Genomic DNA, 12,978 nt, shown 5'->3' on the forward strand with positions numbered 1-12,978 from the left:
ATATAGAATTGGGTTTATTTCATTGAATTTTATTAATAGTTAAATGTGCCTTTGAATTTAAAATTTTTAATTTTAAAGATTTTAATTTTCTGGATAGTGTTCCAAAGCTTCCTTGTTGACTTCTGTCACTAGACATTATGGCTCATGTCAGTGTAACTATCATTTATTTTCCTTCTTTAAGATAGACTTGACATTGCAGCTATCATTTCTTCTCATTCTTTAAGATAGGATTTACAGAATTTGATTTGGACAGTTTATTGCATAATTACAGCAATATTGCATCTATGCTTAGTTTCCAGTGTTCTTCTAAAAGCATATTGGAAACTTTTGGAAAGAGTTTGTGGAAGCAAAAAATGCTACTCAGCTGTCTATAAGGCTCTATAATCAAAATGTCATGATCTACCCCTGTACTCTTTTTTATAAATTTACATTTTGGGCTTTGAATATGCATATTTAAAATAGATGTAGACATTATGTACGGATGAAGAAGGAAGTGGGAAATTATGAAATTTGATTTGAAAAATTATGACCATAAAATACACCTGATAATTTATGGGATATATTGAAGTAAAATGAATTATTTATTTATTTTTTTTTTGTAATTTTAGGCTGATTCAAATGATGAGTATTGTTACTGTGGTACAACATCAGGAGATATTCTGAAAATACGACTCTGTCTGCAGATGAGAGAAGGTAATGCAGTTTCTACAAATGCAGTTTTAGCACGTTGCCTAACAAGAACAGTAAATAAAAAGATAAAGGGTGATTCTCCTTGCTATAGTTTAGGTATGCATTTAAATTATTTTCAATGGAGCATGTTTTACTGGCAATTTATTTTATTTGATAAGTACTATTCCTGTATCACTCTAAGTGGGTTAGTTAGTTAGCTTATACCAAGAGATGTCCTTCATTCTAATCTCAGGAGGAGGTGACATATTATCCATGTTAAGAAGACTCAGAAGCAGCAATATTAAATTCTCAAATACAGTAATTCCTAACTAACCACTGGTTTGCCAGCTGCAGATTTAAGATAATGTGGTTTTGTATTTCTATGACAAAATTTTACGGTCTGCATTTTTGTTTTAACATATATGAGGCATGGTAATAAAGTTTAATGACTGGGCTGTTGTGCCCATGTTCGAAAAGTCTGAAAATAATCAGAAATGGTAACGAGTTCATACATCCTCTAATAGATAGTGGTACAGAGATTGTCCAGTAGGTTTTGTTAGTAGTGCTGATGTTCCTTGCCACAGTTTTTCATTGGATCCACAAGCAAATAGCAAATATTGCTTTCAACTCGGAAAAATATACAGCAGAAACGTATGGGAGTGCCATGGCTCAGGGGAGATCTGATGGTGGGTGGTTGTCCTCTGAATTACAGCCTTATGTGAAATGTACTGCTTCTTTGATATTTGTGGAGCTATCAGGAATGGAACATGATATTACCAAGGGGATGTCTTTGTGTGTGCTCGACGTAAAAAGGGTGAGGATATTAGGTGGCAACTCAGTGTTGTTATGAGTTATTATTGAGAAATTGAAGACCAGGATGGATGCCCTCAAAGGACTTAAATTTGGGGCCCATAAGGCTCTCAGCTGCCCACATCAATGCAAGAGCTCGTACTTGATCATCAGACAACAAACAAGTGCCCAAGGCAGAATGAGCTGGTCTTATGGGAACTAGTTGTTGTCAGTGGCTCTATTGCCAGGGAAATGGGAAATGTATTGTGCAAAAAAAGGATAGGTGGAATAGTACCAGGGTATGTGTCTCAGAGACAAAAGATGACATAGAGCTGATATCATCTTTTAAAGGCACAAAAGGTGATATTGTTGTACAGGTTGGCAATAATAACATTAACAGTAGAAGATCTGCAGACTTATTTAACAAATACAACTCAATGTTGAAAAAAAGTTGAGTTACAGTTAAATTTAAAAGTGTCTGCCATTCTATCCAGACTCAATAGGAGAGAGTATATGATGAGAGCCATGTCAATCAATTTGGCCCTGAAGAGATTATGCAAGGTTAATGGGGTAGAATTTTTCTCAGCATGATGTGGTTTTGTTAACAGGAAAGACTGCTTTTACAGGAATAGGATACACTTAAATAGAAAGGGTGCAAGAATATTTGCTGATGCTATCAAAAGCCTTTCTAAGATCCAAGTATATATATCAAAATTATTTTTTGCATCAGTTCCTTTGTGACTATCCAATCGCAATATCCAATCAAATTGGTCAGACAAGACTTCTTAACAAACTCGTGCTGTGTCTGAGCTATAAAGGAGATAAATGACAAAAGGAGAAAAAGTCAATGTTAGCTGTTGTCTTTTGGCTCCTTCCATACCCATCATATTGAGGGAGCCAAAAGACAATGATAGTGATTGTTACTTTTGCAATGTAAATTAACTGGATTCTCAGTGAAAAGAGCATAAGATTGTTTATCTGAATGTGGATTCATTGTTAATACCAGTATGCCAGTTCTGGTACCACAACACGAACTAGATTCTTTTTTTTTTTCTTTTTTTTTTTTGCTAGTTGTTGGCACATCGGCTTCTGTGACCATATTGCACCTCCCAAGGTTTTTGCATTTTCTACTCTGATCCAAGCCCAAGGCGGGATTCGAACCTGCGACCTTTGGGTTGCCAGGCAGGCACTTTACCCACCCGGCTAGCTTAGTTGGCACTAGATTCTTTAGAAGATGAAATGGAATGTGATGAAAGTGCCAGTTGCACCTTTATCCACTTCATCTCATTCTTTTTCAGTGAAGAGACACCATTCTACTCAGAGTGATGTTTGTAAGCTGTTCTCTTGCATAATTTGAAATTTGCCTAGTCTCTTCATCTCTACTTGAAGCAATTCATTGCAGTACAGCAGTCACCGAGGGAATACCTGTGGTGACTTATTAGTCACTGTTGTGTTAATAGACATGCAAGGAGTGTTCACAGAATGTTGTTGTTTCCTTTGCTCACAGCTGTTCTACCAACACTGTCAGGTGTGATTGGGCTCAAAGAAGCACACACACATGCAATGCCAGATTAAGAAATGGGATGGCACTGAAACTTTATTTCTTGCATTAGCGCTTCTTTCCCGAAAGCTTTGCATAGTGAGAAATGAGCAGGGGCAATGAATCCATCAAGACCTTAAGTCAATGGAAAACCTACCAAGATTTTTGGTAAGGATATTCATGGATTTTCTTGCAAGGTATGTTGGCAGACTGCAGGATGGTTGATGTTGTAACGTGACATTCTTGGTATAGTGTACCAAAGGAAATAATCCACACTACATTTTTAATTTGTACGTATCTTTTCTACAGTGGTGTACTGTATTATTTTAACTATCAGTATAAAGTGTATTTTAAACTGTAAAAGAAATAAAAATGTAACTGTGACCAGTCTGGTGTTTTTATAATAAAATCATTTGAATTAACTTGTACTGATATTATCAGCAGTTATTTATATGAAAATTGCACATGCTAGCTAAAAACTGAGAACAAATTTGAAATCAGCACTCAAAACCATCTTAGTAAGTGTTTATATCTTTGATGATGGGGGGGATTTTTGTCGACCAATGTTCTTTAAGATGGAAACAAATTAAAAAAAAAAAAAAAGAGTAGGAATGAGAAAAGTCAAATATGTTTAATTACAATATTACTTTGGCCTTATAATAACCACTATATTTAAAACCTCTGTGTTGTACCTTTTGGGAATACATATTTGTTGAAATTTATTTCCTTGTGTTTGTGTAAATAATTTTATAAATAATTATTTATAATTATATTTAAAATATAAATAATTTTATATAAATTATATTTAAAATATAAATAATTTTATATACTCTAGACAAAGGCTGGTAGTAATATCTATTTGAAATGTTAAATTATATTTATTTGATATGAGTGATATTTGTTTATTCAGTCTGATTAAGTTATGATATAGATCGGCGCCTCCGTAGCCAAGTGGGAAGGAGCGGCAGTGCGTAGCACACGCTTCTTGATTAGACCGGGGTTTCAGCCCGTCACCACCAAATACGGAGGATGCGGAAAGGCCTTATGGCCTTAGCTGCTAATGCTCCTAAAAAAAACCAAATAACAAATGATATAGAGCGAGCTGATTTTATTTACATGTATGTGAGATAAATTTAAAAGCTAATGAATTTCTTATGTTTTTTTAACAAAAGGCATTACATCCTTACTTCTTCTGAAAACTGGAGATATCCTCATAGGAGCAGGAGATGGAACGGTATGCCGTGCAGTAGAGAGACCAATAGAGACTGGAACATCCCTGTACAAAGTTGTGGTGAATGTTGCTCCTTCACCAAAAACATCTAAATTAAAAACAGAATATAAATTAGAAGAAATACAGTGAGTTAAATTTTATTAGTATCTGCTTAATTAGTATGTGGGTACATAACAATGATGAAATCTTTAATTGTATATAATTTTTGTTAATATTTTGTATCTTTTAAATATGGCAACAGTGGCACTTGATATTTGTTGAATTTTTGAAGACAGACTTAATACTGTTTGTTTCCACTGCTTATAGAGTGCGCAGGTCATCAACTACTGCTGCAAGATTATGCAGTGTTCTGATGGAACTGGGACGTAACATTGTTATTACAAAAACGATAACATATACTTTGAGAAACATTTATGAATGTAACATTATAAGCCTTAATTTAAAGGATAGATAAAAAAAAAAAAAAAAAAAAAAAGAAACTGACGCATTGGCAGTTGTGTTAAAACAATTATTTGTATTAATAATAATTAATGCAGTTGTATAAATACAGCTGTAGGAAACTCTGTTGTATTCTGTTGAAGCAGTAATTCCTTGTGTCAGTCAGACTCATGTTATGATCTGATTGGGAGGCTCTTTGATAACACTACCCAACATGATTTTTACCTCCAGCAAATCAATGGTTGTTTATGGTCAAGTTTTATGTATAGAATTTAAAATCAATCATAAAAATTTCCTATCATGTCTCAGTTTTAAGATATGGATAGATAACTGAATTCTGTACAAAGATATCATTACTGTTTGAAATACAATTTTTAAACTTATTAACTTTTGGTTGGTTTTGTTTATTGGGCTTAAAGTTAAGCAAGTATATCATTACTGTTCTTGCAATATAGTATATTTTGATTTTGATGCACTTTTCCAGACAAGTCAGTATTTTTATTAATTTTATTGTACCATTCAACTGTTCAATATATAGTGTATGATAAACTGTGCTACAAGAATTCACCTTCTGTTCAAATTTATCAATTGCTTTTACTGTTTTTAGGTTAATGTATTGTTAAAATGGAGAAAACAAAGCACAGAACTTGTGTCAATCACCCAGACAATTTCTGTTGTTTGTGGACACTTAACCCCAAAAACTCAGAGGAAGGAAATATAAAATGTCACAAAAGTTGCATATTCATTGTACTTCGGCTGCAAGATCGGTGACCAAGAAAAAATTTGGGCTCCACATATCTTATAAAATGAACTTAAGACTATGGTTATATGGAAAGCTGGCTGAGAGCATTACCTTTTCCCCTCCCTATGGTGTGGCGCGAGCCCAAGAATCATTTCGACAACTGCTGTTTCTGCATGACAAAAATAAAAGGTATTTCCAAAAAGAGCAAGTACTGCATCAAATATCCAAATATCCCATCAGCAATTAGGCCAGTGCCACACGGTAAAGAACTGCCAGTACCTGTGCCATCAAAATCTCGGGGTATTGGAAGTAGTGATGAAGGTACAGAAGAAATCGTTTTACCAGATGTCGCGGAACCATGTACGTCACATGATTTGGACTGCGAGCCAGAAAAAGAAAAGGCCCCACACTACATTGAACAAGAAGAATTCAGCGACTTTTTCAGAAACTTGGGCTTACCCAGAGAGGAGACTGAATTACTCGGATTCAGACTACAAGTGGAACTTACTTGCCAAAGGTACAAATATTACAATATACCGTAAGCGAAATGAAGAATTTCAAGATATTTTTCAATGGAAAACAACATGTGTCTGCAAAGATGTTGTTGGTCTTATGAATGAACTGAATATTGATCACAATACCTCTGAATGGCGTTTGTTCATTGATGCATCAAAGCTAAGTTTGAAAGCAGTATTGCTTCATAATGGAAATATACCATTATATACCATGGAAATATAATATACTTTACCATCAATTCCTCTTGTTCATGCTGTTGGCCTGAAAGAAACTTATGATAGTATGTCCCAGATTCTTGCTGCTATACGTTACAATGACTCTGGTAAGAATGTTTGTGGTTGGACTGCTTGTTGGGTTGCAAGGTGGTTTCACTAACTACTGTTGTTTCCTGTGTTTGTGGGATAGTCGTGCAACAGACAAACACTATGTCATAGAACACTGGAATAAGAGAGATGAATATATTCCCAGCAAAAACAATGTAAAGAATGTTCCATTGGTTGATCCACAAAAGGTTTTTCTTTCCCCTTTACACATCAAGCTTGGACCGATTAAGAATTTCACTAAGGCACTGTATAAAGAAAGCAGAGGATTCACATATTTACTGAAAATGTTTCCAAATTTATCTCATTTCAAAGCTGAAGGAAGAAATTTTCGTAGGTTCTCAAATAAGTTGTTTTGTTTTGTTTGTTATTGTTTGTAACATTAGCAACTAAGGCCATATTGCTCGGGGGATATGCGGTGGTCATTCCCTGACCTTTCCGCATCCTCCGTATTTGGTGGGCACGAACCTGTTTTGTTATGTTTGGAGCATTAGCAACTAAGGCCATATTGCTCCGGAGATATGCAGGGGTCATTCCCTGACCTTTCCGCATCCTCCGTATTTGGTGGGCATGGGCTCGAACCCCTGTCTAATCAAGAAGCGTGTGCTATGCACTGCTGCTCTTGCCCACCTGGCTATAGAGGCACCCCTCAAATAAGATAGCTCCTAAAAGATGAAGAATTTCAAAGAAACCTGAATGATGTTGAACTGGCTGCGTGGAGTTCTTTCAAGGCTGTGGTACCTGGATACCTTGAAAAGAGAAAAGAAGAGAACTATGAGCAACTGGTGACAACCTTGCTGAAATGTTACAAGAACATGGGGTGCCGAAAGTCAATGAAAATGCATTTCCTTCATTCCCATCAGTATTTCTTTCCTGAAAACTTAGCAGATGTCAGTGATGAACAAGGAGAGCGCTTCAACCAGGATGTATCTGCAATGGAAAAACGATACCAAGGTCGCTGGGACTCTGTCATGATGAGAGATTACTGTAGGGTTCCTTTAAATGGGAAAGCAATCTAGAGTATAAAAGAAAATCATTGAGTGGGAAATGTGTCTAAGTAACATATATTGTGTGTAATAATTGCAACCATATATGCTGATGTATTTGTAAAATAATAAGAGGAGTTTACCTCAATATAGTACGTAGAACACTTCCATATGATACTTTCCAGAAATTAAAACGAAAAAAAATCGAAAAACTTACATTAGAGTAAAAAATAATTTAACACAATTAAAATCAATTTAGCACAATTAAAAATCAATTTAATGCAATTAAAAATATTAAAAAGAATTTAACGAAAATATTCAAAACGATTTTCCTTCCTGAAGCTGACAACGCTTTTCGACTGTATGTCGTGATCACAGGAATAAAAATTACCGAATAGGGTTGAATATGAAACTTAAATAGTGATCATTTGTCTTCGCGCATGGGCATAAAGGTCCACGCATTGGAGATCAAATATGGCCGACGAACATTAACAGAATTCTCGTGTAATTTAATTTCTACGGTTTCTGCAATTAATAGTCATGTATAATTACGTTGGACCTTAAGTATTTTGGCCTCGTTAAATAAAAGTGTTTTCGTTAATGGCATGAAAGGCTAATTCTGATGCTGCCGAACGAGAAACACGAACTGAGGCTTCATGTTGATTTACTCGAATATTCAGAGAAAACCGCGTCGAACCTTGGTAAGACGAGTCGCAATCACCGCAAGAAATGTTGTATACCAGGTCATTAATTTGTGTTGCGAACGTGGAAAGAACCGAGCGATTGTTCAGTATAGTGTGTAATTTCCGTATTGGCCTGGTCATAATTTTAAATTCAGTATCTTTAAAGAATCTATTAAGCTGTTTGAGCCACTGTTGATAGGATATAAAATACTACACCAACCAACAATAGTAATATCAAAAAATACTTTATTTCTGTCCCATATGTTGAACAGTGGAAGTTATGTTGAAAAAAAATTAAATTGGGATTTAATTTTTTTTTACTCTAATGTAAGTTTTTAGATTTTTTCTTTTTAATTTCTGGAGAGTATCATACTGAAGTGTTCTACGTACTATATTGAGGTAATCTCCTCTTATTATTTTACAAATATTAATATCAACGTAGAATGTATTGAGCATTACAGCTCTGATTCATACTAGCTGATATTTTATAAAAACAAGGAATTTAAAAAATGCGTATATCTTTTGATGTAGACGTGACAGAAGTAAAAGATTGATATTTTCATAATGAGGACGTTAATTTTGTTCAGAATAACCAACTTTCGTTCCAGAGGCATGATGAAAAAAAAAAAAAAAATTATAATATAAACTGTGCTTTTAAATTAAACAGTTTTTTTATACTTAACTTCACTGAGTGTTTATTTCTTGCGTTTGACAATTTAATGTTACTGCTCGCATTGGGATAGCTTCTTGCAGCTTCCAACATAATGCCCCACAGTAAAGTTTCTCGAACATCGTGTTTTAAGTTGTAATGAAGTGATTTTGAGCATCAAATTCTAAATAAATAAATGTATTGGTTTTTTTTAAAAATTTGTATGAAAAACAGTTTGAATAACTGTGACTGTGAGGATATAAAATATCTGGCAACTGTCTGGGATTTTTGTTGGAGAACGTCTTTTTTTATTTGGTTTTTACTCTACTGAATGTAGTTGGTGATAAAGTGTTTCTAAGTCTTTTTTGCAAAACTCAGCTTTTTTCTGTCTTTTTCTTTTCAAAAAAGTAATTTATAGCTCTATTAAAATTTCATCCCCCACCCCACACAAATTTCTGCTAATTTGCTTAATGGCTTGGCTGCATGGTGTGCTGGGGTAGTCTGTTAGTCTGTTTTGCAAAATAAAAATGTGCAATAATAGTGTTATTTTCTGTTATGTTGAATAATTTTATAGTACTTTTATAGTGCAAAGCTATTTAACAATATCTTTCAAGTTGCCAAACTAACAATGCCTAATAATGTCTTTCAAGATATCAAATAGTAGTAGTAGTAGTGGCATGTGATGCAAGAAAGCAAGTGTATAAGTTTTCTTGCATCACATGCCAGAAAAAAAAAAAATTTACAAAATAATTCTCTCTAAATGTTTGTCCAGTTCCTCATTAAATTTATTTAACCTATCAACTTCACACAGTGACAGATGGAAGTTTGTTCCAGCAATTAACCATCCACTGGCTAAAGGCAAATTTCCGCACATCTATTCTACATCTGTCTTTCCTTAATTTGAATTTAAGCTCCCTTAGGTTCGTAATCCTAACAAGTGGAAGAATCCCATCAGAATTCAGCATGCGCAACCCAATCAAGGCCTTATACACCTCAGTCAGATCACCGCACAGGTGCCTAGTCTCCAGCCACTGCAATTTGCAGAACTTAAGCCTCTCTTGGTAAGAGGATCCCTTCATTCCGCTCATCAATCTTGTTGCCCTTCTCTGTACATGCTCAAGCAAATCTACATCCTTCCTAAAATGAGGGCTCCAGACCTGTATGCAGTACTCAAGGTGTGGCCTGACCATTGCCTTATACAGAGGGACAATCACCTCCTTTTCCCTGCTAGCAAAATTCCTATATATATCATTGACAAAACTCCATGACCTGCCCTGGCAGCCTGTCTTGCTCAGAAAACTTCATATCTGACTGCACAATTACTCCCAGGTCTTTTTCATTATCTACCGCCTTAAGTGTAGTACCACAGAGTTGATATGTTTCTCTGGGGTTACTTCTACCCATAAGCAGTGCTTTTCATTTGTCAAGGTTAAACTTCAGTTGCCCCTTCTCAGCCCATCTGGCCAAATTTTCTAGGTCCTGTTGCAGTAGCACACTGCCATTACTGTCATTAACAACCCTTCCGACCTGTGTATCATCTACAAACTTCGACACTAAGCCCGATATGCCTTCATCAGTATCATTGATAAATATACAAAACATCAGTGGACCCAAGACTGAACCCTGTGGGACTCCACTAATAACATTAGTCCACAAAGAGCAGCATCCATTGATTATCACCCTCTGTCTTCTCCCACTTAACCATCCTTTTATCCATTGTAGCAACTTACCCTTAATACCATTCTGCTCCAATTTGTACAATAGTCTTCCATGTGCAACAGTGTCAAAAGCTTTCCTGAAATCAAAATATATGATATCAAAATTATTTTTTGCATCCAATTCCTTTGTAACCACATCATAATAACCAATCAAATTGGTCTGTAATTACTCGTGTAACCCTTTGATCCCCATTTTGTGAATTGGGGATACATTTGCACATCTCCAGTCCGTGGGGTCCTCCCCTGAGTCCAAGGATGCTCTCATTATTATGGCTAAGGGTTTGCTTACTTCCTTTGTTGCTTCCTTTAATATAACTGCATAGATCCAATCCACCCCAGGTGCCTTTCTTATGTTTAACTTCAACAATTTCTCCTCCACTTTGTTCTCAGGTATTACAAAATCATTAAGCACCCTGCTACAATTTGATAACCTTCTGCCATTTTCAATCCTTAATAACTCCTCATGTGTGAATGTAGATGCAAAATACTCTTTCAGTTTGTTTGCTATATGAGCAGGATCATCAACAGTCGAATCATCGATATCAAGTGGACCAATCAGATTCATCCCCTTCCTTTTAGAGTTTATATAAGTAAAGAAATCCTTGCTGTTTTTCTTAGCATCCTTTGCCAAAGATTTCTCGTAATCTACCTTCGCCTGCCTAACCTCCTTTGTGTCTTGATTAGAGGCTAGTTTATATCTGCCATAGGCTTCTGTGTCACGTGATAATTTATATGCATCCCATGCATTTTTCTTCTCTGTCATGAGTCTTATTGGTGCCTCCCTAGCCTGTTGGGCAGGAGCAGCAGTGCATAGCACCTGCTTCTTGATTAGACGGGGTACTAGCCCATGACCACCAAATACGGAGGATGCGGAAAAGTCAGGGAATGACCACAGCATACCCCCCCCCGGAGCAATATGGCCTTAGTTGCTAATGCTCTTAAAAACCAAACAAACTACAACAAACAACGAGTCTCATTAGTTTATTTGATAACCATTTAGACCTAAACCTTGAACAATATTTCTTAATAGGTATGATACTTTTAGTAGCTTCCATGATTAATTTCTTGAATGCTTCCCACTTAGAATTTGCTGTTGGTAACATCATCAGTTGATCCCACCGTACAGAAAGCAAAAACCCTTTCCTTTACCCCTTATATTATATCTATTATATCTTTAAGTAAATCCCACATCAGTACACTGTGATCCACTGATGCCTAGTGGTTCCTTTATCTGCAAATTCTTAATACATGAATGATCACTGCTTATAACCAGATCAAGAGTATTTCTCTCTCTCTCTCTCTCTCTCTCTCTCTCTCTCTCTCTCTCTCTCTCTCTCTCTCTCTCTCTCTCTCTCTCTCTCTCTCTCTCTCTGGGAATTTAAAATCCCCCTTTATAAGACATTCTGATTTACTAGCCCATTCTATTTCTCTGTACAATTGTTCATTCGAGTCATTAGGCCTATAACACACTCCTACTCTTATTTTTGCTTTTGCAGTGCTTATCTCACACCAAACTGACTCAACAGTGCACTGTTCATCTATATAAACTGGATAGAATTCTTTTGATTTTATGATTTTCTTAATTAACAGCATAACACCTTCTCCCGTCCTATCCTTTCTGTACACATTGTACTCCCCAAATTCCAATTCTGCATTCGTAATATCTGTGTGATACCACATCTCTGATGTCTTTTAATATGCCAAAGCAATAAGATGTAAAATATCAAAAGACACATGCAAGAGTTCTGTTTATAGTAAAATCTGAAAAGGTAAAACATTTGCCTTGTGTACCATTTGTAGATGTGGTTCTCAATTTCAAGTAGTAAGAAATTCAACGTAATCAGACATCCGTAAATAAATAAGCGTAACAACAGTTCAGTTCATAGAAAGAAATCCAAAAATAGATGTTTCAGTTCGTGGTGATAATAATGTCATATTTGCTAAATGTTTATTTGCATCTTTTGTCGGCACCTCTGTAGCCAGATGGGCTGGAGCAGCAGTGCATAGCACACGCTTCTTGATTAGATCAGGGTTCGAGCCTGTGACCATCAAATACAGAGGATGTGGAAAGGTCAGGGAATGACCACTGCATATCCCCGGAGCAGTATGGCCTTAGTTGCTAATGCTCCTAAAAATCAAATAACAAACAAACAACACCATCTTTTGTCAGAGAACATAATCTGCCAATGAATTATGCTAATTGTGCAGTTGCATTGTTCAGAAATACATTTCCCAATAGAGAAACAACAAAAACATACAAAAATGATAGGCATAATTAAGTGAAATTGCATGGGTAAGGAAAGTAGAGGTAATGATAGCTCTGAAAACTAGGTCATTTTCGATTGCTACACATTGGACTAATCAAAGTGATTGCAAGTTATATCCCATTATGGTAACCTTATGTAATAAAAAGGTAATCGCAATGGAATTAGTGATTTTTTTGTTATAAAAAATTATCATCAAATGAATAGCAGCTAAGTTAGAATACATTGGTATTATGGTACAACAGAAGCCTTGAAATTATGTATACCATTAAGAAAAGTATAGTACTAGAAGGATTCTGAGATAAATGGATGAATTTATCCATTTATCAGAAACTAGTATTTAAGGATGTGTCGCTTAAGTTTCATTATTGAGGAAGGAGGCAGACACCTCTGAAAGCTTCAATAATGTTTTTATCACTTTTAAATTTATATT

The 12,978-nt window shown here is 35.5% G+C and overlaps 1 protein-coding gene across 3 annotated transcripts in view; it reads left to right on the forward strand.

The window, feature by feature from the left end:
* Positions 1 to 12,978, forward strand: part of LOC150083209 (cilia- and flagella-associated protein 52) — a 494,791-nt gene that overhangs the window by 224,065 nt on the left and 257,748 nt on the right. For all 3 annotated transcript variants that reach the window (XM_090377911.1, XM_090377913.1, XM_090377912.1), the window contains 2 exons: positions 609 to 786; positions 4,171 to 4,354. In XM_090377911.1, coding sequence (XP_090234037.1) covers positions 609 to 786; positions 4,171 to 4,354 — 362 coding nt within the window. The remainder of the gene's footprint in view (positions 1 to 608; positions 787 to 4,170; positions 4,355 to 12,978) is intronic.

Source organism: Mastigoproctus giganteus, chromosome 7 (genome assembly GCF_048544385.1).
Source record: "Mastigoproctus giganteus isolate SK-2022 chromosome 7, ASM4854438v1, whole genome shotgun sequence".
Taxonomy (NCBI): Eukaryota; Metazoa; Arthropoda; class Arachnida; order Uropygi; family Thelyphonidae; genus Mastigoproctus; species Mastigoproctus giganteus.